General features: G+C 37.9%; 2 protein-coding genes across 2 annotated transcripts; both read right to left on the reverse strand.

Moving 5' to 3' along the window:
- Positions 1-15,005: 15,005 nt before the first annotated feature.
- On the reverse strand, positions 15,006-16,817 carry LOC113759670 (protein FAR1-RELATED SEQUENCE 5-like). The gene has a single exon (XM_027302247.1). It carries the CDS (start codon positions 16,815-16,817, stop codon positions 15,006-15,008), a length of 1,812 nt encoding a protein of 603 aa, XP_027158048.1.
- Positions 16,818-24,303: 7,486 nt separating this feature from the next.
- On the reverse strand, positions 24,304-26,294 carry LOC113759672. Its single transcript, XM_027302248.1, has 3 exons — positions 25,684-26,294; positions 25,092-25,579; positions 24,304-24,905 (listed from the first exon to the last, which is right to left on the reverse strand). The coding sequence occupies exons 1-3, from the start codon at positions 26,292-26,294 to the stop codon at positions 24,304-24,306; spliced, it is 1,701 nt and encodes a 566-aa protein (XP_027158049.1).
- Between the last annotated feature and the right edge of the window lie 1,119 nt (positions 26,295-27,413).

A 27,413-nucleotide genomic window follows, 5' to 3' on the forward strand; every position in this document is an offset into this window, starting at 1 on the left:
GATTTCAAAAACTTGGGGGGTGCTACATGTGATTAGAACAAACATTAGGGGAGGTTTCTGATATTAATATGTGTTAGAAAATGCTGAATTACATATAACATGATTCACGATTATATGCATCCAATGCAGTATAATAAAATGGTTAAAGCAGCATATGATAAGTTTAGCGAGAAAGAAATCCAGAATCGAAAAGAGAACTATCGAAAAGAGAAAGAGGAGTACAAGAGAGAAATGGCGCGGCTTGGAAAGACTATACCGGGAAAACAGCAGATTAAGGTAAGCACAAGACATGGATGCTGAAATAGGTTGTTACGTGATAATGTGTGTATGTCTAACTAGTTTTTGTGCTTGAACTTGATTATAGAATCCGAAGTACACCATTCGTTGTTCACCAAATCAGATGGTTTAGTTAGCATCGAACATTGATGAAACAAAAAAACAGCAAATCAGAGATTTGGGATTTGGAGGGCTGCTGGAAATAAAGTGTCTCTCCATTCCAAACGGCATAGCAACCTGGCTGATCGACAATTTTAATCCTACACTAAGTAGCTTTCAGCTACATAGAGATGGTGTGCTACCCTTAACAGCAAAAGACATCAGTTTAATCGTTGGAATCCCAAATGATGGCCCCTTACCAGTTGAAGATACTGATTGCAGTGAGGGTGGAGATTCTGGACCAAGTCGCCGAACATACAAATAGAAAGAGCTGCCCGAAGAGTTAGTAAGCATGAGCGGTGGGGACGAGTTCAAGCGACTATTTGTTGCATTTGCTTGTGGATGTCTATTAGCTCCAACTACACGGGCTGAGCATAAAATTCGGCTATGGGGTTGCACGAAGGTGGTTACTGAGGTGCCCTCATTAAACTGGGCAGAGTACGTTAGAAATGTACTATGCAATAGGATATTAGAAGTACAGAAGAAAAGCGGAAAGCAGCACCAATATGTTGGGGGTTGCATGTTTGTCCTACTGGTAAGTTTAGTTATGTGATTTTGAAAGTTAGTAAGTGATCTAAGTAGTAGGGGATGCAACGAAAAGAAATTTTAAGTAGGCACATGAAGGTTGTTTATGCATAGTACTTGAATTGCAGGTAATATAATTGATGTGTCAGTGTCTAATTAAATTGCAGGTGCATTACCTTGATCGAGTGATAATACTGAAGCACAGAATGGCTCGAGTTACACCAAGAGCAAAGGCATGGAAAGATGCTTTAATTTCAGAACGGGATGCATTGGAGATCGATAATCTTGGAGGTTATGGAAAAGGAAAACTAGTAAGAGCGATAATTTTTTTTTGATGGATTTTAACTTACTAGTTTGTATGTATAGGCCACACATACCATGTACTTATGAAGTGATGGTTTGATTTTGTTTTCGTAGATTGGGACGCATAAAGAGGAAGAGGCTGAATCTGGTGCACAGATAAATGAACTACCCCCTGAACTAGTTGGAATAATGATGGACAGCGGGCATCATGATATCGCAGTAAGCTGCCTAACTGTTAAAACTGATACTTCATTATGCGCTATTGTTGCTTAAGTTAAAGTTATACATTTTTTATAATTTGAACAATCATTTGTAAGCAGCCACAGCTACGTAACTTAGGAAAGTAATCTTGTCAAGTACAATCATTAAGTGTTGACGTACATCATACAATCATTTTGCGTTTGCTATGCTTGACATACAAAATCAGGAAAGTTAGTTGTAAATGGAGTATGGGACAAAGAAGTAGTTAAGCTTTGTAAAAAGGTGGGAAGATTTTTCGAACGCCGATCACAAATAACACTAGTGCTCAACTATAATCTAGCTACATTTGAAACGTAGTGTGCTCATGTCGTTTGTTCCATATTTTATGACAGAAACGAGAGAGAAACAAAATTCTCGAATATTATTCATGCAAAATACAAAGTTAATTGTATACTTCATGCAATTCGTGTGCCAAATACACCTTAGTCATTTTCATCAACCTTATCTTGAAAAATATTTCACCACCTGAAAGCGAACAGGCAGATTTCATGAGATCCATGAGGAAGTAATGCAGATCAATGCATAATATGATGAATTCATCTGTTCAGATTAAGTCGAAACGGGCTATTCATTGTGGTTTGTTAATGTATAAGCAGGTTGAGCTTTCAGAAGTGTACAGTATGACAGTGAGTTGCCAAAAAAGGATATTAAATATTGTAGAATTGCTGTGTTCTCATCCTAGGGCCAAAACAGCAACAACAGAGGTCGTTTCAAACGAAAAGCAGAAACAGAGGATGTCTGATTCAGAGCAAATACATCTTGATATGGACAGTGAAGATCATTCGGAATATCAATCCGCAGAAGCAGGAAAGGACTCCAATGCTGACGATGACGATGATAGTGAAAAAGAACAAGATGCAGGCGGTAATGATGATGACATTGGGACCTCAACCAGAGCTGCCGATGAGACCTAACCAACAAATCGACATTCGATGGGGCAGAAGACAGTTGGAAAAGAGCAAAGTGGGAGAACCACTGATGGGAAGGAGGCAGACAATGTTGGCAACACAAGTGATGGGAAGGACATTTCAGATAGTGTGTACAAGTCAAATGATACCCCAACAATCATCCAAGATGACTCAACAGGTCCCTTTCGAATTGAGCATCCTTTGGATCTGCCACACACACCAAGAAGGTTGCGGTCTTATAGTCGCAAAAGGAAAGGTTAGTGAACAAAAAAACAGTGTCTTGAATTTGATGTACAAGTACTCACAAATTAAATTTATTATGTTGTGTCCATTGGATAGAAACCTTGATAGTATTTAGTCTGAATTAATAGTTACATTTGAGTTTTGCATATGAATTGAAGAATTCTTAGCTGATCGGTTAAACGTTATTGCAATGTGCTGCCCCATTAAATTTTTGTATAACATGTATACCTAATCATTATTCTGTCAGTGTGAACTACATAACATTTCGATTTTCTGATGTATTGATATCTGCAGCAGTTGTTGAAGATGAGAATGAGCACAGGCCAGCTCGGGCAACGAAGAAAAGCAGCATGCTACGGTCAGCCGAGTACGTTCTGCCTTCGCACGTGACAATCAGCATTTACGACAAAAGGATCGCTGCATTCGCGTGGGAGGTACATAAGAATCCCAAGTAAGGTTCCTATATATTTATCATACGATTATGAGGTTATAATACAGGCACTTAAGGATTTATTGGTGCCACTATTTGTTAAATGCATCTCTCCATTCCATTCGTAATCAAGTCATGCATTTTTATGCTCTTCGAATTGGAATTCAATTTAGGCTAAAATGGTATCAATTGTAACCATAAGATTGTAACATTTCTCCTGAGTTACGTTTCTTGAACATCCTTTTTGTAATGAAGAACTAGCATAAGGTAGTAAAATTGATGAATATTAGGGAATGCATGGTTTATTAGCGCTAGTATTTGTTGGCTGAAGTTGAATGTAACTTTATGATAAAGCATTTACTTTTTTGTAGAACATGGTTGCTAACAACTGCCAATTTTAAAAGTAACTCTTTGTCTCACGTAATGGCAGGGAGACACTCATTCAGATGTTCCAACTTTCTCTAACACGAGATGACCTCAGGACTCTTTGTGATGGCATGCATGTCTCGACTCGGGTTAGGCATATTTTTTCTGCCCGAGAAATAATACATTGTGTTGGTTTGGTAAGGTAAAGCGATACGTTTTCCAAATGGCAGTAACTGTTACTTGGCTGTAACTCTACGCAGGTCATGGATATATTTGCCCGGCATATAAACTGGGGTGGGGAGGCTAGTACAACCAGTAGAGTCAAGCGCTATATTGTCGAGCCTATAGCAGTTGTAAGCATTAAAATTTTTGTTAGATAATGGCTACCATTCAATAAAATATTATCAAAGTTTCGCACAAATGCATGTACCAATCTATTACCCGAGTCAGTGAAATTCACCCTAAACATCTATATCCCCTTGTACTGATTGCTAACAGGATGGCATTTTGAATCTTCGAAAATTCGAAACACAATCCGATGACATCCTAACTACTAAACTTATGAAGTTGTTCAAGATCCGCGGGCCTGATAAAGCGGCTGATCCATCTAAGTGTCAGTTGGTATGGATATAACCTTATCGTAACTATTGATGAGACATGCTATATATTGGCAAGTTATTGGTAAACTACTCTATTATGCTCGTGCTGATGAAATTTTTTTTTATGCTGCAGATTCTTGTTCCTGTCCTCGTAGACAGCTGCTGGTTTGTGTACTCCTTCCATGTCTCACAACGCATAGTGCATCTGCTAGACCCTGACGCACAACAAGCAAAGAGCAAAGATATTACAGTTCTAAAGCGCTTGGTATGAGTGTTTATAGGAGTTGTTCATTAATTTTTATCATACAAATAGTTACTTGACTCTGTTTCATGCAGCAACGTGCCCTCGAACTGATTATGGCAGCTAAATTTGGGATGGAACTTGACTTTGCAACTTTCAAACTCTTAGTTGCTGATGTACCTCATGTGTCACCCTATCGCATGTAAAACTTCATAGATCTTTCAATACCACCCCGATACCTTACTATTGCAATGCGTACTACAATCACTTTAGTATATTGTCCATATTTTTGAGTCACAATATGTTGATCTGTACAGGTTCGATAGTGGAGTTTTCACGATGACCTTTCTTGAACACTGGAGTGGAAGATTGGCTGTGCGAATTACTGAGGTGTGATCATATTCTATAACTATCTATTTTTTCTACTTGTGGCAATAAAACGGTTAATAAATACCTCAATCCCCGGGTTTACTAATACAAGAGGTGAAATTGTGCAGGAAAATGTTGCGAAATATCGAATTATGTACACCGCGCGGCTTTGTAGTTCGGAGCATAATACAAAATTTAAGGACACTATTGTCGCCACGGTTGGGAGTAAACAATAAAAGGTTGCAAGATCATCATAGTTAAGGATGTAAATTCAGGACTCTTTTTGTATTGTAGCAAAGGATGTTTTTGAAACAGTGGTTTTTCGACCTGGCCATATTAGCGACGAAATCTGCGTCTTTTTGTATCATACTGTTTATTTATCGGTTTTGGCCATAAAATGTGATTTTAAGTCATGTATTTTGCGGTTTTCGAGCTGTAGTTGTCAGTAATAACATTAGCCGAATAAGAATATTTATGTATATTTGCCGTAACTCTATGCCAACTACGGCATTTTACGGGCACTATGAAGAGTATGGACAATGAAAACCCATGGCACTAATACCATTTAGATTGTGGTACGATGAAGAGTATGAACAATGAAGACCAATTACTTGAAAATCCTAAAAAAATATAGGCATTAATGACATGCCCTTTTACGAGGGCAGAGTGTTACACACCATTCACTTGACCATAGTTACCTTCAATCAAGTAAGTTTTGTGCAAAATGCACGGAGTGTAATTCGGTATGCACATACTGGAACTTACCTTCAACAATGTGTAACTGTAGAACAAGCGCCCAATTGTACCTCAATTTTTTCGTTATGCAAGTGGATGTAACTTGTCTCTATGCCAATTGACATGTGAACAAGTCAGTAAAAAATGCAACGTTGCATTTGTCCTACAGATGTTCTCCAAGTATGCAAATTAGTCACATTTTCAAATCATTAAGATGCATCCTTGAAGTCCAAGCCTGGTGGGAATGACGCTGCCCTTCCAAATCTCCCTATTATATGGGTCAAAGACACCATTTATTGTCACTAATAACCTCCCTTCTACAAGTATTTTTATAAAAACAAAGCGTAACTATATGCTAAGAACTTGTAATACCGACCACAGGCATTATAGTTTGGAGGCTTTGTCATCTGTATCCATTTATTGTCAGTAACTACCACACTTGCTCAAACGTAACACTTCTTTGAACAAGGTGTAAAGCCACGTCAACTACTTGTGCATCAAATATTAAATATGGGGTCAAGACGATAAAGTGTGTGATGAAATAATGTACAGGTAAGGCATAAAGTATGAATTGAAAGCTCACAACATGCCCATTAGTAAAAAAAAAATGGATTAACTGAAAGCTCAAAAATCTTTTCTTTATTCACTTTCTCATTTTAGCACAAAAAAGACTACGAAATTTTTAGCCACCATTACTTTCTTCTTAATCACAATGAGGTACACGAAAATTTTGGCAAAAGAAAATGAAGTCAGTGGGAAAGAAATAATTCCACTATAGGCCATAAAAGAAAAATGTCAAACATACCCATTCCAACAAATGTGAGAAAAATATTAATGCAAAAGAATGAATGGTTTAGATTGCCATTTATTCGCAAGATTTTATTTTGTTGTATCATATACATGTTTTTCAATCACCTATTTATCTTTTAATCTATTTATTTAGTCTCAAATATATCATATCACCATTTAAAGGGGAAAAAAAAGAGATAGTCTTGTATCAAAAAATAGTTGTTGTTATTTCTATAATTTAATCAATAATTGAATTAAGTATTAATAATACAAATGGGGATGAAATGTGTTCTACATAAGCTTTAGGACAGAATTGTTCAAAATTACAAAATTATGAGGATGAAATATGTTTTGTGTGCACCTTTAGGGCCGAAATTAGTGAACACCTTAAATATTGGGGATGAAAAGTACATTTTTCCCTATATCGTCTCTTCCCACATACCTAAATGTGAACCTTTGTGACTGATCCCGTTCAACAAACATTACCATTACATCATCCCTTATTACAAACATCAATTCCTAACATCTGCTCCAAGGGAGGTTTAGATCTTTCAAATGTCTTCATCTAGCAATACTGGAGGCGGATCTACTGATCTAAGGTACCAATATCGCTACTGTAGTTGTGGAAGAAGGGCAGCCCTGAAGATCGTCGAGTCACAGAAACTAACGAAGGGGTTGTTGTACTTCGTGTGTGAAACAAAAACATGTACTTTCTTTGCTTGGTGCCATCCGATAGGGAGGGATCACAAGCAAGTTCAGACAAACTACTGTCCCACCTCACCTAATCGACAGGCTATAAGCAGAGAAAGCTCCTTCGACAGTCCCGGAAGAGTGCTCCATGATTCAACCTCGTTCTCGCACCATATGCACGGCATCGAACACGACATTCGACAAATGAAAACCTTCATGAGGATTTCGGTAGCGGTCGCCCTTCTGTTGCTATTAATAGCAATTTTTTGCTGACTCCACTTTATCCAGATTGGACCCGTATTCGTGAACGGTTTGACAGGTAGTTTGTCATCCTTGCATGGTATTAACGCAAAGTAGGTGCTTCTAACAACTGTTGGCTTCTCATTTTGTCAGTTGATGAGCAAGCTGTAGTAAACCATAGATGCCCTGTACTAATTCAATAATTTATCTTACATAACCTTGCAAGTTGTCGTGAAAAATAATGAAACTGTGTATGAACATAGTGAAATTTAAGTTCAACGATGTGTAACTCTGTATCCACGTGACCCACGATGTTGGCGTACAGGTTATTTCACCATAAAAGCTGCAAAATTTGTGTTATTGTCTGTAACTGATTACCCACACGACGTAACACTTATCAACAGTGGCGGTACTACAAATTTCACGCTTTGTACCTAAATATTTTGAATTGACATAGTTCAGGCGCAGCAGGTGTTGTAGCTGTGCAAGTGGTAACCAAACAAGGTTTTATACCTAAAAACAATATTATTGTTGATCTCGTCGAGTCACAGGGTCAATGTTGATAATGCACCTTTGTGTCAAAAATGATAACACCGTAAAAGCCAATTTTTTTACTATATAACATAAAAAGAAATAATACACTATTATTCCGGTTGAGGAGGTACGAATCGCTCACAGAGGTAGTAAATTTGGGTCATAAACTTAGCAAGGCCATAGAGTGTTACACATCTGACCTGGGCAAAAAAAATGTTGCCGAAGGTTTGTAACTTACCTGTACACTGTAACTGTGTATGCACATAGTGAAACGTAAGGTCACTGATGTGTAACCGTGTATGCACGTGACCCTTAATGTTGGTGTACAGGTCATTCCAGACAGTAGGTTGCAAAATTTGTTTTATTGTTTGGAATGAAATGACATAGTTCAGGCGCTGCTTGTGCCATCAACAGCTTCCACTACCGTGAAGAAATTGTTGGCCTAAAATGCGTTGGCTCCTAATAGTTTAGCATATTGTGAGGGTCTTGCAGCCTATAAAAGGGCGCGGTTGCAGTTTTATATCCCACAACAACTTTACTTTGATCGTCCCCCTTTCATTATTGTTTACACTTTTCATCATTCTATTTCACTTCACACTTCCCATTTCATACGACTGAATGGTGGTAATGGATCCGAATATTAAATATATTATTATCGGTCTTCCACCTCCCTCCAACTTCACTTCCAGTGTCATGAATAGAGTGCATCCCACGGAAACCAAGTTCTTGGAAGCCAAAAAATAATAAATGGGTTGCATGATGGTCGAGAAGATCTCGCCGATTTAATGAGATGTTCGAGAAGGTCTCGCTACATCAATTGTTTTGGGGTTCGGAATGATCATCTCTATATTCTCAATAGACACTTAATAAAGTGTATAAGAAATTTAATGTGTCGGGGGAAGGATTACATGGAAGTGCCGAGGGCAATGGCACAGACAAGAGAAGAGGAAATGTTCATCGGATATTAACTAGTTGTAACATCTAGGAATTTGTACTGGTAATATCACTAGTTTTAACTACAGAAAACGAAAAGCTGCCGATTGCAAATTCAGTAATTGTAATGAATTGTAAGATACACCTAACCGGTTGTAACTCAATATGTACATGTCGTAATGACAATTTGCTGCATTGTAAATATTAGTTACCCCGCTTTCAAATTTGTTGTCCCAACGAAGTATCATCTTCATCTGCCAAACCGTTACTTATTATGTGATCGTGTGGAGCCAAACCGAGCTGCCAGTTGTAACTTCATTTCCGTTCTAAAGGAATAATACCTATTGAAGTGCCTGAAAGTTTATCTGTAATACTCATCGTTAATACAACAATTATAAACAAATTGTCTAAGTTTTAACATACAGGAACATGATAAGGTGCCTGTACAAGCACATCAATAAGTTGTAACAGTTTATTAAAAGGTTGTGACATACACATGCGGCATTTCCTGGTATTTTCGACAAGGCTGCATTTAGTGATCTTGTTCGTCAAAATACACTGTAAATCTGGTGCTAGATATTGAATGTCTGAAAATTCTGGTGCTACACACCGTAAATCTATTACTAGACACCTAATGTCTAAAGTAATTTTAGAGTTACAGTCAACAAGCACTAATTAATTGCAGGATTGTGGATTAAAACAAGCTTACAATACGGAACCAAGGGTATAGACTGTTACACATATGAATCTTGGCCAAGAAACTGTTGTTTTGAGGTTTCTTACTTACGTGTACAGAGTGTAACTGTGTATGCACATTGTGAAACGTACAAGTCACTGATGTGTAACTTTGTATCCACGTGACCCTTAATGTTGGTGTACAGATCATTTCATGATAAAAGCTATCAAATTTATTTTATTGTCCAAAATGAACCATGACATAGTTCACCAGCTGCATGTGACTCTACAGCTTCCACTGTCGTGACGAAATTGTTGGTCTGAAATACGTTGGCCCCTGATATTTTAGGACATTGGGAGGGTCCTGCGGACTATTAAAGGGCGCGGTTGTAGTTTTATATCCCACAACAACAAAAGTTTGTTCGTCCCCCTTTCATTATTGTTTACACTTTCCATTATATTCCACTTCACACTTTTCATTTCATACTACTGAAGGATGGCAATGAACCCGAATACAAAATTTATTATTAGTAGTCTTCCACCCCTCTCAAAGTTGGTGTACAGGACCAGAACATGATAAAAGCTGCAAAATTTATTTTATTGTCTGAGTTGATTTGCAATAGTTCACTAGCAGCATGTGCCTCATCATGATGCTTCCACATTTGGGATGACATTGCTGTCCTGTAAACGATTAGAAACAGTACGTAACACGTATAGTCACTGTCGGTACTACAAATCTGACGCTTTGTATGTAACGAAATTTATCCGACATGGTTCAAGCACTGCATGTGAGTCTACAGTCTCTTCTCCCGTGATATACTAGTTGGCCTCATATGCAAAAATGTCGATCTCGCTATTTTAATGAGATATTCGAGAAGTTCTCGCTACCCAATATTACCAAGTTCGAAACGATCATTGTAACTATTATCAATAGACACTTAATAAAGTGTCTAACAAATTTAATGTGTTAGTGGGAGGAATTATCGTTTCTGCCAAGGGTAATAGCACAAACAAAAGAAGAGGAAAGTTTCATCGAATATTAACTAGTTGTATTATCACTAGTTGTAACATCGGGGAATATCTAGTTGGAATATTATTCAGTTTTAAATAGAGCAGACGAAAAGTTGCTGATTGCAAATTCATTAGTTATAATGAATTGTAACATACACCTAACTGGTTGTAATGCAATCCGTACATAGTGAAACGTACAGGCCACTGATGTGTAACTCTTTATCCACGTGACCCTTGATTTTGGTGTACAGGTCATTTCATGACAAAAGCTGCATAATTTATTTTATTGTCTGAACAGATGTGACACAGTTCAATGGCATGCATCGAACTCTACAGCTTCTACTGCAATGACAAAATTGTTTGGCCTGGAATGCATTGTCCAGTGATATTTTAGCACATTGTTCGGGTCCGGCGGACTATAAAAGGGCGCGGGTGCAGTAGTATATCCCTCAACAACAAAAATTTTTCCGTCCACCTTTCATTATTGCACAAACATTTTTCATTTTAAATTACTTCACATTTCCCATATCATTCTACTGAAGGGTGGCAATGAACCCGTGCCTGAAATTTATTATTAGTATTCTTCAACCCGCCTCTAACTTCAATTGCAGTGTCATCAATAGAGGGTTCACACAGAAATCAAGTTCTTGGGTGCCAAATAGCAGCCAGTAGGTTGTATGATGTTCGAGAAGATCTCGCTAATTTAATGAGATGTTCAAGAAGGCCTCGCTACATCAATTATTTTGGGGTTCGAATCGACCATCTTTATGTTCTCATTAGACACTTACTAAAGTGTCTAAGAAATTAAAAGTGTTGGGGGGAGGACTTGTTGTTTGTGCCAAGCGCAATTGCACAAACAAGAGAAGAGGAAAGGTTCATCAGATATTAACTAGTACTACAATCACTAGTTGTAATATCAGGAAATTTCTAGTTGTACTATCATTAGTTTTAACTAGATAAGACGAAAAACTACCGATTGCAAATTCATTAGTTGTAATGAATTGTAACATATTTATAACTAGTTGTAACTCAAAATGGTACATGCCGTAATCAAAATTTGTTGCATTTTAAATATTAGTTACCCTACTTTCAAATTACTTGTCCCAACGAAGTATCATGTTCTTCTGCGAAACTGTTACTTATTATGTGGTCACGTGGAACCAAGCCGAGCCGCCAATTGTAAGTTCATTTCTGTACTGAAGGAGTACTACCTATTGAAGTGCCTGTAATATTATCTGTAATACTTATCATTAATATAATTATAAACAAATTGTCTAAGTTTTAACATACAAGCAAATGACAAGGTGCCTGTACAAGCACATCAATAAGCGGTAACAGCTTATTAATTTCTTGTAACGTACATATGCTGGTTGTAACTTCTTGTTACACTTGAAAAGTAAGGTGACTGACGTATAACTAGGTATTCACGACCCAATTGTTGTTGGAGTACAGGTCATGATCCAATCGAATTGAACCATTATTTCATCCACACACTATACATTTGACCAAACGTTGAGTCTATTTTCTCGTTAATAGGTGGTTGCCATGCCTTCATCTACTCACCCAGGAGTACTATCCTGTGGAGAACAGCATGAAATGACACAACAAGCAGTTGGTCAAGTTGCCAGAAGAAACCATTTACTATGCATGGTCAGAAACAGGTGCTCCGTTAAAAATTTCTACCTCTTTTTTTCTCCCAGCTATTTCTTTATCAGTAGATCCTTTCTTTCATCTAACCAAAAAGCAGTAGATATCAGCATAGTCATGCAATTCACAAACGAAGGATTTCATACAAGCTCAGCATCAAATGTTCGGCAAAAACGACGGAAAGTATCGTTGGATCCAACAAATGTCATCAGCAAGTACGAAACACCAGACGGGAGGATTTTATATGGTACCAAACGCGAGTTCAAGAACGCTCTGCTTAACACCAACAACTCTCTAGGACTAGTTGGTCACATTTTTAAAAATACCGTCAATAATCATCTACCGTCTGGCTATTCCGTTATGGACCATGAACCCATATGGGAGCCTGTTCGTGAGCGAAGAATGGAATTAGAGGTACTTTGTCGCTGGCATGGCCTCCACGTCTCGACAACAAGGTCAGCGGATCTTGTTATAGGACCACAAGCCAATGATGCAAGCGTATTACATACACTACAGCGAGAAGTTATGCAGATGGAGCGTAGGCTTCACAGGTTTCATGAGATCCAAGTCGCAAAAAGACATGGTATTGGAAAACAATTTGATGTTCAGCACATTTTAGCATATCCCATGCTTATATCAGATCCGGACCTATCTGACTTTACTGAATCAAGCGACGATGATTTTCAAAGGTACATACCCCATTGTCTAATGCATGACGGCGTTCCCAGGTGTTGTATGGGATACAACTCATAACAAGGGATGTAGTCCAATGTTTGTCAAGGTAGCGATAAAAGTATACTCATTATAATCTCTACTCAAACAAATTGCTTACCATATTTGGATATTAATCATACCTGTTAAACAGTCTTAACTAGTGGTAACGTAACAGTATCCCTAACTAGTTGTAACCCATTGTGTACTGTTCGTTCTTCCTTTTTGTTACATTGTAAAACTTCATTTTAACGTTACAAATTAGTTCTCCAAGGAATCATTTCCTTATGCGCACCTATTACCAACATGTGGTCGTGACCTGACTTGACCATAATTTAATTAACCTAAAACTTGTAATACCAATAGATGTGCCTGTGATATATCATGTCAATGGTGCACTAAATTCGTCAAGCGATGCAAAATAAATGGCCTAAATGATAATGTTTTTATAAAAATAGCCCAATAATAATTCGAATTTATCATCATAACAAAATCAAGACAATTTATACTTTAGATTGTGTTATCTTATACATCGTACCTTTGGCGATGCTACTAATGCCAATAAATATGTTATTAAGGTATGCAATTGAATGTAGTAGAATGGTATACATATCACGACAACCATTCAACTGTTATGGTCGATTTAGTGAAAAATATCCGATCACAAAAAACACGTTCAATTCTATTGTAAAATTGTTACTTCAATTTTCTACCAACTTTATAATTTTCTAATAATTTTATACAACCCAATACAAACTATTGATGACTACTAACACTAGATGCGATTACAATTGTAATTCACTTGTCTAAATTTGAAAAGAGTGAAACATCAATGGTGCCTGTATAACCTCGTCAATAAGTTGTAACAGCTTATTAACTGCTTGTAACGTACATATGCAGCATTCTCAGGTTGGGACAAACACTTAATGTCTCGTTCAAAATGTATAGTTACACATTATTCATCAACCTTATTCTCGGGGGAGGCGACATCAACGCGTAGTTGCAATCCCTGTGTGTTATTTCTTCCCTGAAATGCGTAACGATGGCAAATCAGCAAATATTATTAATAAAATATACGATTAATGATATACGATGTCCAAGTCTCCAATTAATAATATTACATAAATATGTGCTGTAACGATAAAAGTTTGTCACCTGAGGTGATGGTGCAAATACATGATATGCATCAACATCACAGTGTGTTGAAATTGCCCCACGCTCCTCCTACAATATATAGTATAAGTAATCGACTGTCAACAAATCATTACCAGTGCCTATATTGCTCACTTATAAAGTTAAATTGGACTAGACATTATAACAAAAATGATATATCAGACCAATAAGACATCTCTGACGGAGTTGTGCTTGAAAAAAATAGAAAATCTGGGATGCATCCATTATGTAGGGACACTTGCAGGAGGCCCCTGATTAGCCAAACGGTGGACCTTGGAATAATAAAAAATAATACGTTATTAAAGCGAGCATACGTTAACTACATAATTTGCATGATTTGATAGCCTTCGGGTACCCACCATTACAATTAAAGAAAAAAATGTAGCTCTACTACATGAACAAGAAGGTTTTATTTTAACTACTAAATGTATGCATACCGTTTGACTTTCATCGATATCGGGAGCAACAGCATTTGGAGGGTCATTCACTGTCTGACTCATTGAATGCGTCTACAAGTTTCGTATGGGCCAAATCATTGTATAAGACAAAAAAAATACGTATATCAGAAGGGATGACGACCGTAACAAAATTATCACACAATATAACATCAATGTAACTATTTATGCTGTTATAAACATCTAAATAAAAGCAAGAGTCATGTCCATTTTATACTAACCGAAACAGAATCAGTAGATGAACGGCATCCCATAAACATGTATTCCTCAAATGAAACCGATGTCGGCTCCGATTCTGAGACCTACAGTATTGACACGGCAATAATATTATTTCATAATAAATGTTATCTAAACTTTAGTTAATAGTATAACAATAAATTAGTTTTAGCATAAATGTTCCCCAAGTACCAAAATTTGATCCATACCGTAGTCTGTGTAGTCCTTGATAATCTAGATTTTCTTTTTACTCTGTCAAATTTATCGACCCAACTTCGCATCACTCTACTTTTCTTTCCACCGCCTCATTTTTTAATGCCTCTTGCGACTACTGCCTCCCCCATTTCATTTACAATTTCAATTTTATCTCGTTCCTCCATATTCAGATTTTTTTGATTTTGCAAAGGTTGCTCTTCGCTTTCTGAGAGGAGGAGCTCAACTCTCTTTGACAAATTGGATGTGATAGTGATTGCTACTTTGCTGGTGTCCTCCGACATTGCTACTCGAGTTGCGACCTTAATCATGGCTGGAGCGAGCTCCCGATAACGAGTTGAAATCATGACTTTTTGGATCAGCCACAACTTCCTGTCCTCGCCGATCAAAACAGTCTCCAGCCCGAGTTCTTTTTGTCCATCGCCTCTTAATGTATTCAGGAGGAATTATTTTTATGCCCACGGTATCAAACACCTTCAACGCGTGCCCACATAAAATGCCTTCATTCTCGTATTTTTTGCAACTGCAACGTACACTTAGATCATTCCGATTGAATACTACTGTTCTTTCAGGTCCTCCATCATACCTCATGACCGCAAACTCCACAAACATCGCTGCATCTTGTTGTCTCAATATAACCATAGCTGTTGACTCGCCATATTCATTTTGAAATGCAACAAATACGGTTGATAAATACGTCTCCGATTCATGCACAAGCATAGGTGTTTGCCTTAACCCTACCATGGGGAGCTTTTGCCTCATTTCATATTCTGCGATCAGTTCATTATGTCTCTTTTCATCAACCACCCGATTGAAATGTCTAAAGAACTGCACAAGGTCATGATCCAGTTTCAAATGATTTTTAATTGCTGCATTTAGGCTTTCGCTAAGTTGGGTGCTTCGCATTCCCGCGGTCCATCTTTCTTTTATCATGCACCTTGCCCATTTATCGCGAATTCTATACAACCCGGAGAGCCATTCATTATTTTCAAGATTGTGTTTCTTCACCATCGCCTCCCACACCCTATTGAATTGTTCCACTTCTTCAAACTCATACATGCAGGCACCAAACATGTATGGAAGATCACTATTTTCCTTGTAGTGATTGTCAAGATGTTTCATAAAATTACGCCTTATGTGAAACGTACATAGACCGTGAAATGTTTCAGGCATGACAATTGAAAGAGCGGCTGCCATGGCGTGATCTTCGTCGGTTAGTATGGTATTTGGATGTTTTCCGTACATTGCTTCTAAAAATGTACCAAACACCCATTTGAAAGAATCTATCGTCTCATCATACATAAGGGCAGCACCGAATATCACAATTTGCCTATGCTGGTTAAAACCCACAAATACTCCAAGTGGCTGGTATTCTTTATTTGTTTTGTAGGTTGTGTCGAATGTGACTACGTCTCCAAAAAAGTTGTAGTCAATTAACATTCCTGCATCAGCCCAAAAGATATTCGTTATTTGTTCTTCACAGTCCAGCTGTACGGCATGAAAAAAGGATGGATTCTCCAGTGTTTGCTCTTGAAAATAATTCAGCATGCTACCTGCTTCTCCATATTTCAAGCTCCTTTCCCGTCTCGTTCGAAGATATCGTTTAAGATCATCCCGAGTATATCCCACATTACCCATCCCACCTGCTTCCATTCCCATAAGCTCATGGCTCTGTTTCAATGAAAGCCCAGCATCCTCGCTTATTTCAGCTTGGAATCCTTGAGCCACACTCACTTTTCTTTGTGATGGCATCATGTGAGCACATTGAGCAATTTGCAACTCATGATTGTGCTCTAAGACAAGGTCATGCACACGGTACTTCATTGTCCCTCTAAACAACACGATAACCATCTTAGCTCCACACCCTGTTTTCGTCGGCGCTCGTGTCCTCTTTGGCATCACATCACCTTCGTACTTGCGTTTCACACCTTCCTTGCAGCAACTATATCTCCTAGACGTGGTCACGCCGTCTTTGTCGTTATTCAGATAGTCTTTACGTACACTGAAACCCATTTTAAAGGCATACTTGTTGTAAAACTTGTACGCATCCTCTTCACTGTTGAACTCCATTCCTAACTCAGGGGTCCCATTTTCTGCCAATTTGCTGCAATCCATTACTTCTGCTCCTGCCAATTATGCATCAAACACCCTAATTTGCAACATTTCATGAATAGTATGTACATAAACGACAATATAAATGTATATTACCGTTTATAATGTGTTATGAATCACACATTACTCATATACCAAATCCTATTATTACGTTTATCAATATGATTAATGATTCACATCACCTTACTTTTACTCTAAGACAACGACATTATCTATGTACAAATATAACTCCATGTACACTAACTTATACGGACTGTAATGTATTGGTCACACGATGTAAGTCTATTTTAACTGTAAGTACATCCACGCTGGTGATTATATTTTGATTCTAGGTTCTTTAGCTCACTGGACCTTATGTCATTCGTTAATGACAACCGCATAAACCAACTCCACATTTTCTACTTTTTCTACATTTTGAGGGCCAAACAAGTACTTTCTACTCATTGTAATATATTTCTTACATCATGTAATTGACTTACAACACAAGGTTCACCCATTTATTATTCACATATGTGTCTTTTCCTCTGTTTCACCTCATTCAACTCTACGCCTCCATTTTATACACACTGTATGGTCAGGAGAGGGGCAAACTAATATTGCTCCATGAGCATGGACCAATTACTATATGCACAATAATTCATATCAATTGTAATACGGTGGCTATAACATGTAACTAATTTACAACAAGATGTATATTTATTCACTTGTTAAATGTGACTTTGTTTCTCTCATCTTTCCCTAATTCCAGTCGATGGTTTACTTGAATACATAACCCTACTTTCTACTCATTATAATATATTTCTTATATCATGTAATTGACTTACAACACAAGGTTCACCCATTTATTATTCACATATGTGTCTTTTTCTTTGCTTCATCTCATTCAACTCTACGCCTCCATTTTATACACACTGTATGGTCAGGAGAGGGGCAAACTAATATTGCTTCATCAGCATGGACCAATTACTACATGCACAATGATTCATATAAATTGTAATACGGTGGCTATAACATGTAACTAATTTACAACAAGATGTATATTCATTAATGTTAAATGTGACTTTGTTTCTCTCATCTTTCCCTAATTTCAGTCGACGGTTTACTTGAATACATAACCCTAGGTCTTCCAAAAACTACTATCCCATTATAGTCCATCACTGAAAAGTTGAATGCTCACACACACAAATACGGTACACAAATACAAATACAGTACAACTTCACTATTCTTCTATCATCTTCATATTATGTCTTCAGTGATTCTAATTTCATCCTTCCTTTAACAGATGTGCATTTGGGTGACAAATTATTGGCCACAATTACTGACATGGTTCAGTCATGTTACCTTGGTCTGCTAATACGCTTCACGTTTCACCGAAGTCGGAGACGTAGCTGCTTCTGCTATTAAGTTGAAGGACAAAATTTGGTTCGTGAGATGCTGAATTTCCTCTATTTGCTTCTACCTTACCGCCGCTACATACAACACTCTTATACCCAATTGGAGACCACAGCTGCTTCTGCTATTCAGTTTTACGGACAAACTTTGGCTTCATCTCTGTTTGCTTCTTCCATGCCGCCTGCCTCTCCACCCACTTTTCTGTCAATTGCTACGTTTATCAGAGTAGACTCCACCCACGTCATCTAGAAACATCCAGTAGGTTGAATCCCACCCGAATTTCAGCTTTCTACCTTCAGTGAGTGGTTGGTCAGAGTAGATTACCTTCACAAGCACATGAAGACGCTTCCCTCAGTTTTATTTTCTGCGGCTAATTCAAAATTTCAACTTGAATTTCAAAAACCAATTCTCTTCCGTTTGCTCCGTCTGCTCCCGTTTGGAAGTCAACATTTTTTTATTTGGAACGGCGTCGTTTTTGTGCCCGGCTTCAGCCTTGCTGACTTGGCTCATTTGTCTCCTCACGTTTTTTATTGTGAGGAGACCGTTCAGGAGCGGTCGTCTGAGGACCGCTCCTGCCCCGTATCCGAAGTCACAAGCCGGTAAATTCCTCGCCCGTACAAGAACCAAAATTGTAACATGAAGGATTTGGAGGATAATTACCTTCACTGTTAGCCATAAAGGATTATTAATTTTTTTTTGGTGCTAAGGAGAACCATAGGCTCAATGCATACTAATCGAACGAGGCAAGGACACACCACAAACATCCTGAAATTGGTGCTTTTTAATTGTCTACGGCGTGTCCCTGAACCTTGTCACGCCATAGTTCATGCATCTTCCCAGCTTAGCCAAATGATCTGCACATCCATTCCCTTCTCGCCATACATGCTCAAACCTGCATTCCCAGTGCCACCTCAGAATGTTCTTGATCTCTGCTACTAGGTTCCAATATTGACTCTCTCCTGATGTTTCTTCTAACAAGGAGATAGCAATCTTGGACTCCGACTCAACAATTACATTTTTAAATCCTGAACTCCAAGCAATTTGCAATCCCAGTAGGATAGCCCAAAGCTCTGCAGCCACATTGTTTGCATTACCCAGATTGGCACTGAACCCCTCAATCCATTGGCCGTATTCATTTCTAATTAGACCTCTAGCAGTGGCCTTTCCTGGGTTATGCTATGATGCTCCATCTAAATTTCTTTGGTGACTATTGAAAATCCATTGCAACGAGTGTGTGTGTGTGTTAATTATGGCTAGCTTACTCGAAACACGCATCACTGTCACGTTCATCTATGACTATGAGCAACTTGGTTGTTTGCTTTATATTAACCATTTCTCCGTGTTCAGGACTTCGAACTTTCTCGAGAATAAACTACCAAACCTTTTCCTAATCCAATTTTTTATCTGCAATTTGGTTTGTACAATCAATTATGTCTATATCTAGTGCAATTTTTAATGATATCATGTCCCCGTGAAGAATGAGTTTTCATCTTCTTTCCTATGAATTTGGCTTATCAAACAAAATTGTCAACCTGATTCATCGTTTGGATCTCCTCCTCTCTCTGTTTCTTGTATACTTGTGCAAGTTATATTCTTTCCTACCTTCACCTGGAGATATGCTAGTTGGCTTAACAGCGGGAGGTTTTGCTTAAGCCTTAACGTGCTTTTTGATAGGATGGCTAAGCCAGCGTTTCTAAACTTAATTCGTAAAAGAGGTGCTGATGAAGATAGCACCAAAATCTTCGAAAATAGACCTTGTAGTTCTCCCAAATCTAAACTGTAACTCTTCGTTTAAGCCTGTACTTTTGGCCCATACCGAGTGTCTCGTTTACCCAACTTGGTAAACTGAGAGGTGTGCGTGTGTTTGGATTTAAGGTCCGTGAGTTTACCCAGAAGTCAGCAATTGCCTTTTGGGTAAACTGGTGGAGTTACCTTAGATCCGGGTGTGTGTGTGTTTTCTTACAGTTGTTGAAGTTTACCCAACTTGGTATGGAAATTTACAACCCTTTTATAGTCCAAATGTACTTACAAAAAAGTAAAGGGAAAATGCAATTTTAGTCCCTATGTTTGGCTTGTGTGTAGAACTAGTCCTCAATGTCTCGGTCAAAACAAATTTTGTTTTTAGAATTTCTGATTTTAATCAAATTTAGGACAATTAATAAAAAATACAATAAATAATAGTCAAATCAAGTTAATCTGTGTCAAAAGATTTGCCTTTACAATTTTAGTCCCCAATATTTGAAATTTTGATCATTATGGCTCCTTAGATTTTAAGTTATTGTCATGACAAGGAGGGAGGGATGGGTTAGATGGCACGGGAAAGAGAGTATAAGTGAAAGGTCTCGAATTCGAAACCCCTCACTTATAAAATAAAATGTTATTGCCATTGCGGATTTTAAGATGAGATGAAATGGGAATTGAACTAAATATATGATAAATGTGTTCCTAAATCCTTATACAATTTTATGATTACTCTTTATATTGACAACAACATCATTATTTGGCCTAATAAGCATCTTTTTGTTAACAGCCATATGGTCTGTTGGTCACCAGTCACCACCAACATTTTAAGGCTTGGTTGTAGGTGGGAGATCAAGAGTTCAAATCTTGCCTTCCATCAGCCACTATTTGTGACTTGTCACTTTCAGTGACTTCCTCTGACTGGACTAGAATAAGATAGAGTAAGTTATAAAAATATTATCATTGCGATAAAAAAAGGTATCTTTTTGTTAAATAAAGTACAATTAGATGCCAATATATGGATAATATATAAAATTAGAATTAGTGCAGGAAAAGGAGAATTCTAGTATTTATATATATATAAGTTTATTATATTAGTAAATACACAAATTCTTGCATGACTTATGGGTATAGGTCTTAAATTATTATAATTAGTAGCGGTAATTATAAAAGCTAGTGAAAGTATGCACTAATATAGAGTGCTTTTAGGAATTTTTGAAAAACTTCCTTTTGCTTTTTGTTGTGTTTCCTACTCAATAAAATCTAGCATTCCAGTATTGAAGTTTTGAAGTATGTGTTTTGATACCCATGTACCTTGATAATTATTGAATAATTCAAACAATTTTACAAAATAACAATGTTTAATTTCAATCTCAATTGATAATCTATTCTAAGGCAAAAAGAAAAAGAAGGATGAAATTAATTAATTTATAGTATGTAGTCCTTTACTTTAAACTGAATTAAGCTATTTAATTATCACCAAAAGTTAAAATTCATAAAACTTATATCAATCAGTTATTAAAAATGCAAAACAATACTTTTTTCAAATAAGCCAAACAATACTTACACATTGTATACCAAAATGGATACCAACTATGTAGAAGAGAAGAAGCATAGTGGCATAAATAAAATGAAGTAAAAGATAAAAAAGATGGAAAAAAATTTAATTATGATACTATTGCCTATTTAACACAATTTCATTCTAAATCGCATCTCATTTCATCCTAAAACCATAAATATCAAATATTTGAAAACTTAGGTGACTAAAATAGTTAAAACTCCAGACATAAGGGACCAAGAATGAAAAGTCAAAGTTGTAGTAGCGATTTGATTTTGACTATTAGCTATTGTTAAGTTTTTGTCAATTGTTCTAAATATGCCCAAAATAAAAATTTTGTGGACTAAAATTGCATTTTACCAAAATTAAGTTTCCTTTATGTTTACTTAATTTAAAGTATAAATGAGTCTAATCAAGATGAACATTCTAGTGTTTAAGCTCATTTGTTTATTTTGACATGTTTGAAACTATGTTCAGATTTTGCTCATTTATTTATTGAATCAAAGTTAATGGAGCTTTTATCGTGTTCAGCTCCTGTCAAGTTTGAATAATTTGAATTTTTTACATGTAAATTTTGAATATCATATTAGTTGAGTGAAGTTCAAGTTGAATTTTGGATATAATAAAGCACAAAATGTTATTCATATTTAGTTTGATTAGTTTGTGAATCGAATTCAAATGAGTCTGAAACCTAGTTGAGCTCAACTCAAATATTAAATAATTTAATTTACCTTTCTTTTTTTTTTTAACAAACGATACCAATTTTATATATATTAACACTTGAAATTACAAGAGTTAATTACAAAACGGGGTAACTACCCCCATATCTTTCCTAGCTAGTTCTGATAACCAAGATGGGAATGATCCCTCCCATTCAATTATCCTAACTGACTTAACTGCAAATTGAGCCAAAGCATGGCTACAAGTATTAGCAGTCCTGGGAATAAACAAAAACACACAACAGTCAAAGTTCTTCTTCAAGTCTTCAATGTCATCCAGGATCGTTTGCAGCTTACAATCCTGTCTATTGCTTGAGTTGATTAGGCTTACCACACATTTGCAATCAGATTGGACCTCTATTGTAGTCCATCCTACATTTGTGGCCATTTCCAACGCACTCCTTATTGCCATTGCTTCCTCGATTGCTGGTACTCCTCTCCTCCGTGTCACGATGCCTTTAGCTTTCACTATCTTTCCACGCCAATTCCGCGCAATGATCCCCAGGCCTGTCCGGACCATCTTAGCTGAGAGTGTCGCATCTGTGTTTATCCTTATCACCCCTTCTTTAGGTGGTTCCCATTTCTGTTGTGATTGCCCATTCTCCTCTGCTGGTGTACCTGGTCTTCCATTGGTTTCATTGCAAGCTTCATACTCAAGCCATTCACTGTGAGCTTTGTCGACAATCAGTTTTGCATTCCCCCTCTCAGCTTGGAAAGTCATTTTGTTTCTAGCCTTCCACACTTGCCATAAAATGCTAACCGTAAGCTGGATTCTGTCTAGGCCATGCGCCTCCTTTGCTGATTGCATCACAGCAACCCACCAGTTCCAAAAGTTGCCTTGTAGTTCAGCTATCCCGTCCCATTTCACTAGAGCAAGTTTCCATACCACTTTGGCAGTTGGGCAAAAGAATAACATATGTTCAATGGTTTCAGCATTGTCACCACAGCAGGAACATATGTTACTTCCCTTTTCTATCCTCTTAAAAAGTGTTTCATTTGCAGGCAAGGCATTTTGTAGGCATCTCCATAGGAAGTGTTTTAGTTTCAGCTTGATATTCAAACTCCACAGCCTTTTCCATACCATATGTTTTCTAATTTCCCAACTCGTTTCAGGTTCATGTGCCGTTTTGCTCCTCATGTTGGCAACTATCCCTTTTGCGACAGCATAGCCAGTCTTTACTGTGTAACTTCCAGATTGGCTATACTGCCAATAAAACCTGTCTTTCCTGCCAAAAATACTAAGAGGGATGCTGGAGATGAGAGTGATGTCTTCACTCCTGAACCACAGCTGCAGGAGATCAGATTTCCACCTCCCATCCTCAATTAATTCATGGACATATACAAGTGGGTAGCTTGTTGGTCTTGGGGTTGATACACAACCATTGGTCGATCCAGGTATCCACTTATCCTCCCAAATCCTCACTGTTCTACCATCTCCCACCCGCTTCCATAGCCCTTGTTGCAATAACTCTCCCCTCTTGTGGATACTTTTCCAGCACCAAGAAGCCGTGGACGGGGGTTGTGTTTCTATCCAGTTTCCCTCTTTCATGTACTTTGCTTTCAAAACTTTGCTTACTAGCAAATTTGGATTAGTGATGACTCTCCAAATTTGCTTCGTAAGCAAAGCTAGATTGAGAATCTCTAAGTCCCTAAAACCCAACCCCCTTCTACCCTTCACATCTGACAGCTTGCTCCATTTGACCCAATGCATCTTCTTTTCGATTCCCCCCCTCCCTACCAAAATCTAGCTAACCTAGAACTAATCTCCTTACACAACCCTCTAGGGAGTTTGAAGCAAGACATAATGTAATTAGGCATGGCCATGATTACAGATTTCATCAGAATCTCTTTACCCCCTTGACTGAGCAGCTTGTGTTTCCACCCTTGCAACTTGCTATTTATCTTGTCTTTCAGGTACCCAAACACCTGGTTCTTATCTCTTCCTATAGTCATAGGTAGACCTAGATACTTACCACTTTGGGCCTCCCTCATATTATCCAACACCTTACTCACCTCCTTCCTAATTCTGTTGGGAGTGTTTTTAGAGAAGAACATGGCAGATTTTTCAAAGTTCACAACCTATCCAGATGCTTGGCCATAGTGGTTGATGACTTCCTTAATCTTCAGAGCTTCCTTCTTACTTGCTTTGCAACACAACAAGGAGTCGTCTGCAAAAAACAAATGTGACACCATGGGGTTGTCTTTACTGACTTTGATTCCAGTGAGTTCCTTTCGATCCACAGCTTTATTGATTAAATTGGAAAATCCTTCAGTGCACAAGATGAACAAGTATGGAGATAAGGGGTCTCCTTGCCGAATGCCTCTAGAAGGCTTAATATATCCAACCTTCCTACCATTCAAGTTAAAGGAATATGAAACAGAGGAAATACAAGCCATGATCCATTGGACAAAAATAGGACAAAAACCCATGTGTATCATAATTCTCCCCAAATATTTCCACTCCACCCTATCATAAGCCTTGGACATATCTAGCTTAATGGACATGAAACCAACTTTTCCAGATCTTTTGTTTTTCAAGAGATGTAAAATTTCATGGGCAATCATGACATTGTCTAAGATCTGTCTCCCTGGGACAAAGGCTGACTGTGAGGGGGTAATACAGGGGTGAAGGATAGATTTCAGCCTATTAGCTAAGATTTTGGAGATAATTTTGTAAAGCACTGAACATAAGCTAATAGGTCTGAAGTTAGAGAGAATCACTGGATTGTCGACCTTTGGAATTAAGGAAATTATAGTTTCATTTACAGATTTAAGGAGGTTTCTAGTATGAAAAAAACTAGTAATGGCATGTATCAAATCATCTTTAATGATGTGCCAATATCTTTGAAAAAATAGAGGGGACATACCATCAACTCCAGGGGCTGTGTTAGGGAACATAGAGAAAGTAGCGTGTTGTATCTCCTTCTCGTCCACTGGTTTAATCAACTTTGTGTTCATAAGATGGGAAATAGTGTGAGGTATTCCCTGTAGCACTTCATCAAACTCAGAAGGTTCCGTGGAGGTGAAAAGTTCCTTATAGTGTTTGCTCAGTTCCTCTTCCACTTCTTGTTCGCCTCTACACCACTCTCCATTCGCCTTTTGCAGCATATTGATTCTGTTCCTTTTCCTTTTTGCCATGACACTTAAGTGAAAGTAGACTGTATTTTTGTCCCCCTCTTTGAGCCATCTACTTCTTGATTTTTGACTCCAGTAAAACTCTTCATCCTTGTAGGCCTTGCTCAATTGTAGCTTCAGGTTCGCCGCAGTCCCCTTGTCCCACTCTTCTTGCTCCCTTAGTGCTTTCAATTGCCCTTTTAACTCCTGGATTACTGCCCGTGAGTTACCTTTTGTTGTTCTATGCCAGTAGATTAGAGCTAACCTGCACTCTTTTATTCTTCTTACCACCTTGAACATTCGAGAGCCATGTTGATCTTTGCCCCACGCATTCTTGACGACTACCTCAGAAGTGTTGTCTTTTGCCAGCGTTGGTCAAAAAAGAATCTTCTGTTCACTCTCTTTTGCGCCGGGCTAAAGTCTAAGAGAAGAAGACTGTGGTCAGATGCCTCCTTTTCCACATGCTTACAGATTGCTTTCTCATATTGTTGCACCCAGCCCACACTCCCTAAACATCTATCTAACCTTTCTTTTATTGCCCCTTGCCCTTCCCAAGTGTTGCTCCAGGTCCACGGAGCTCCCTCGTATCCTATATCCACTAACTCATTCTCAGAGATGAACTTATTAAACTCCCTAAAGCTCCCCTCCGCTCTCTCTCTCCCTCCCCATTTCTCCCCATTGGAACAAATATCATTAAAGTCACCCACTAGGATCCACTTATCTCCCCATTCCCTCTTTTTTTCCGCTATTTCCTTCCATTGTTGCTTTCTTATACTTTCCTCTGTACTTGCATAGATTCCTACCATCCACCAGTGGTCGTTATTGTTCTCATCCACCACCTCTGCTGCAATATACCAATCCGTACCATATACATTCCCCAAAGTAATCTCCGCATTCCAGAACAAAGCTAACCCCCCTGCTTTATCTTTAGAATTAACCACAAAACTATTCTCCATTCTAACTCTTTTTTGTACCGATTTCATGAATGGTTCCTGATTTTTTGTCTCACTCAAAAAAACTATACTAGGAGAGTGGAGGTGAATTACCTCCTTGAGTTGGGGAATTGTCAAGGGGCCTCCTGCACCTCGACAATTCCACACCGCAACCTTCATTGATAAGGTGGAGGCATTGCGGGGCTAGCCTCCAATTCCCCTCCTTGTTGGGTCATAGCTGGAAGCACTTTTGCAAGCTTGTGCTTTGGACCCTCGACATTGTCCTCGTCCATCATGTCCAGGTCTTGTCTGGTGTCCTGCTCTTTTCGCTTCCCCCTAGCCTGCTCAGCAACCCATTATCCGTTAGCTCCCGTGAAGGTGCTCTTGTGGTACGCAAGCTCCTCCTCCATTGTTTCTCCCCCCCTTGTATCTTTCCTTTCCCTGGAGGCTTACCCTTTAATTTACCTTTCAACCTTGCAAAGTGTACATATAGTCAACTTGAATATTAAATAGTTTAGTTCACCCTTCAACCTTGCAAAATGTACAAGTAGTCACTATTTAGTATAACGTTATACTTTTTTGCAACTTGACTACATCCAATTGATCATCAATAACATCAGGTCACTGAACTCCAAAAATACTTCTCAATCAATTATTTGGAGTTTATCTGACCACTGAACTTCCAAAATCGATATACTTCTTGTACTTTTGATAAATATATCACCGTTAGATCCTCCATCCACACCAAGTCACATATGCCCAGCAACAATTATTTGTTGGAATAATTTAGCAGACTACTCTATAATTTTTTCACTTTCTTCTGAAGTAAAATACAAATAAGAGTTATGGCATTCAATCTCCTGAAAAATGATCCAATTGAAATTGAAAAGAAGAAAGGAATTTTAAGACTACTTTAAAAGCTCCAAAAAGTCGTTCCAATTTCCCTTTAAAACTTTGGTTTCATTCGGCTCCTTTATGGATGTGAACAATATTATGAAAAAAGTATACCCCATAAAAGGGACAAATTTTAGCCGATGTTGCTACTGGGTTGGTAGTAGAAACTCGATGGTGGCACCATATTTCTTCATCAAAGCCTAAACTACAAATGTTTTCCACGATCATTCATTATTGCTCTTGGTGTAC

Source organism: Coffea eugenioides, chromosome 2 (genome assembly GCF_003713205.1).
Source record: "Coffea eugenioides isolate CCC68of chromosome 2, Ceug_1.0, whole genome shotgun sequence".
NCBI classification, from domain to species: Eukaryota; Viridiplantae; Streptophyta; class Magnoliopsida; order Gentianales; family Rubiaceae; genus Coffea; species Coffea eugenioides.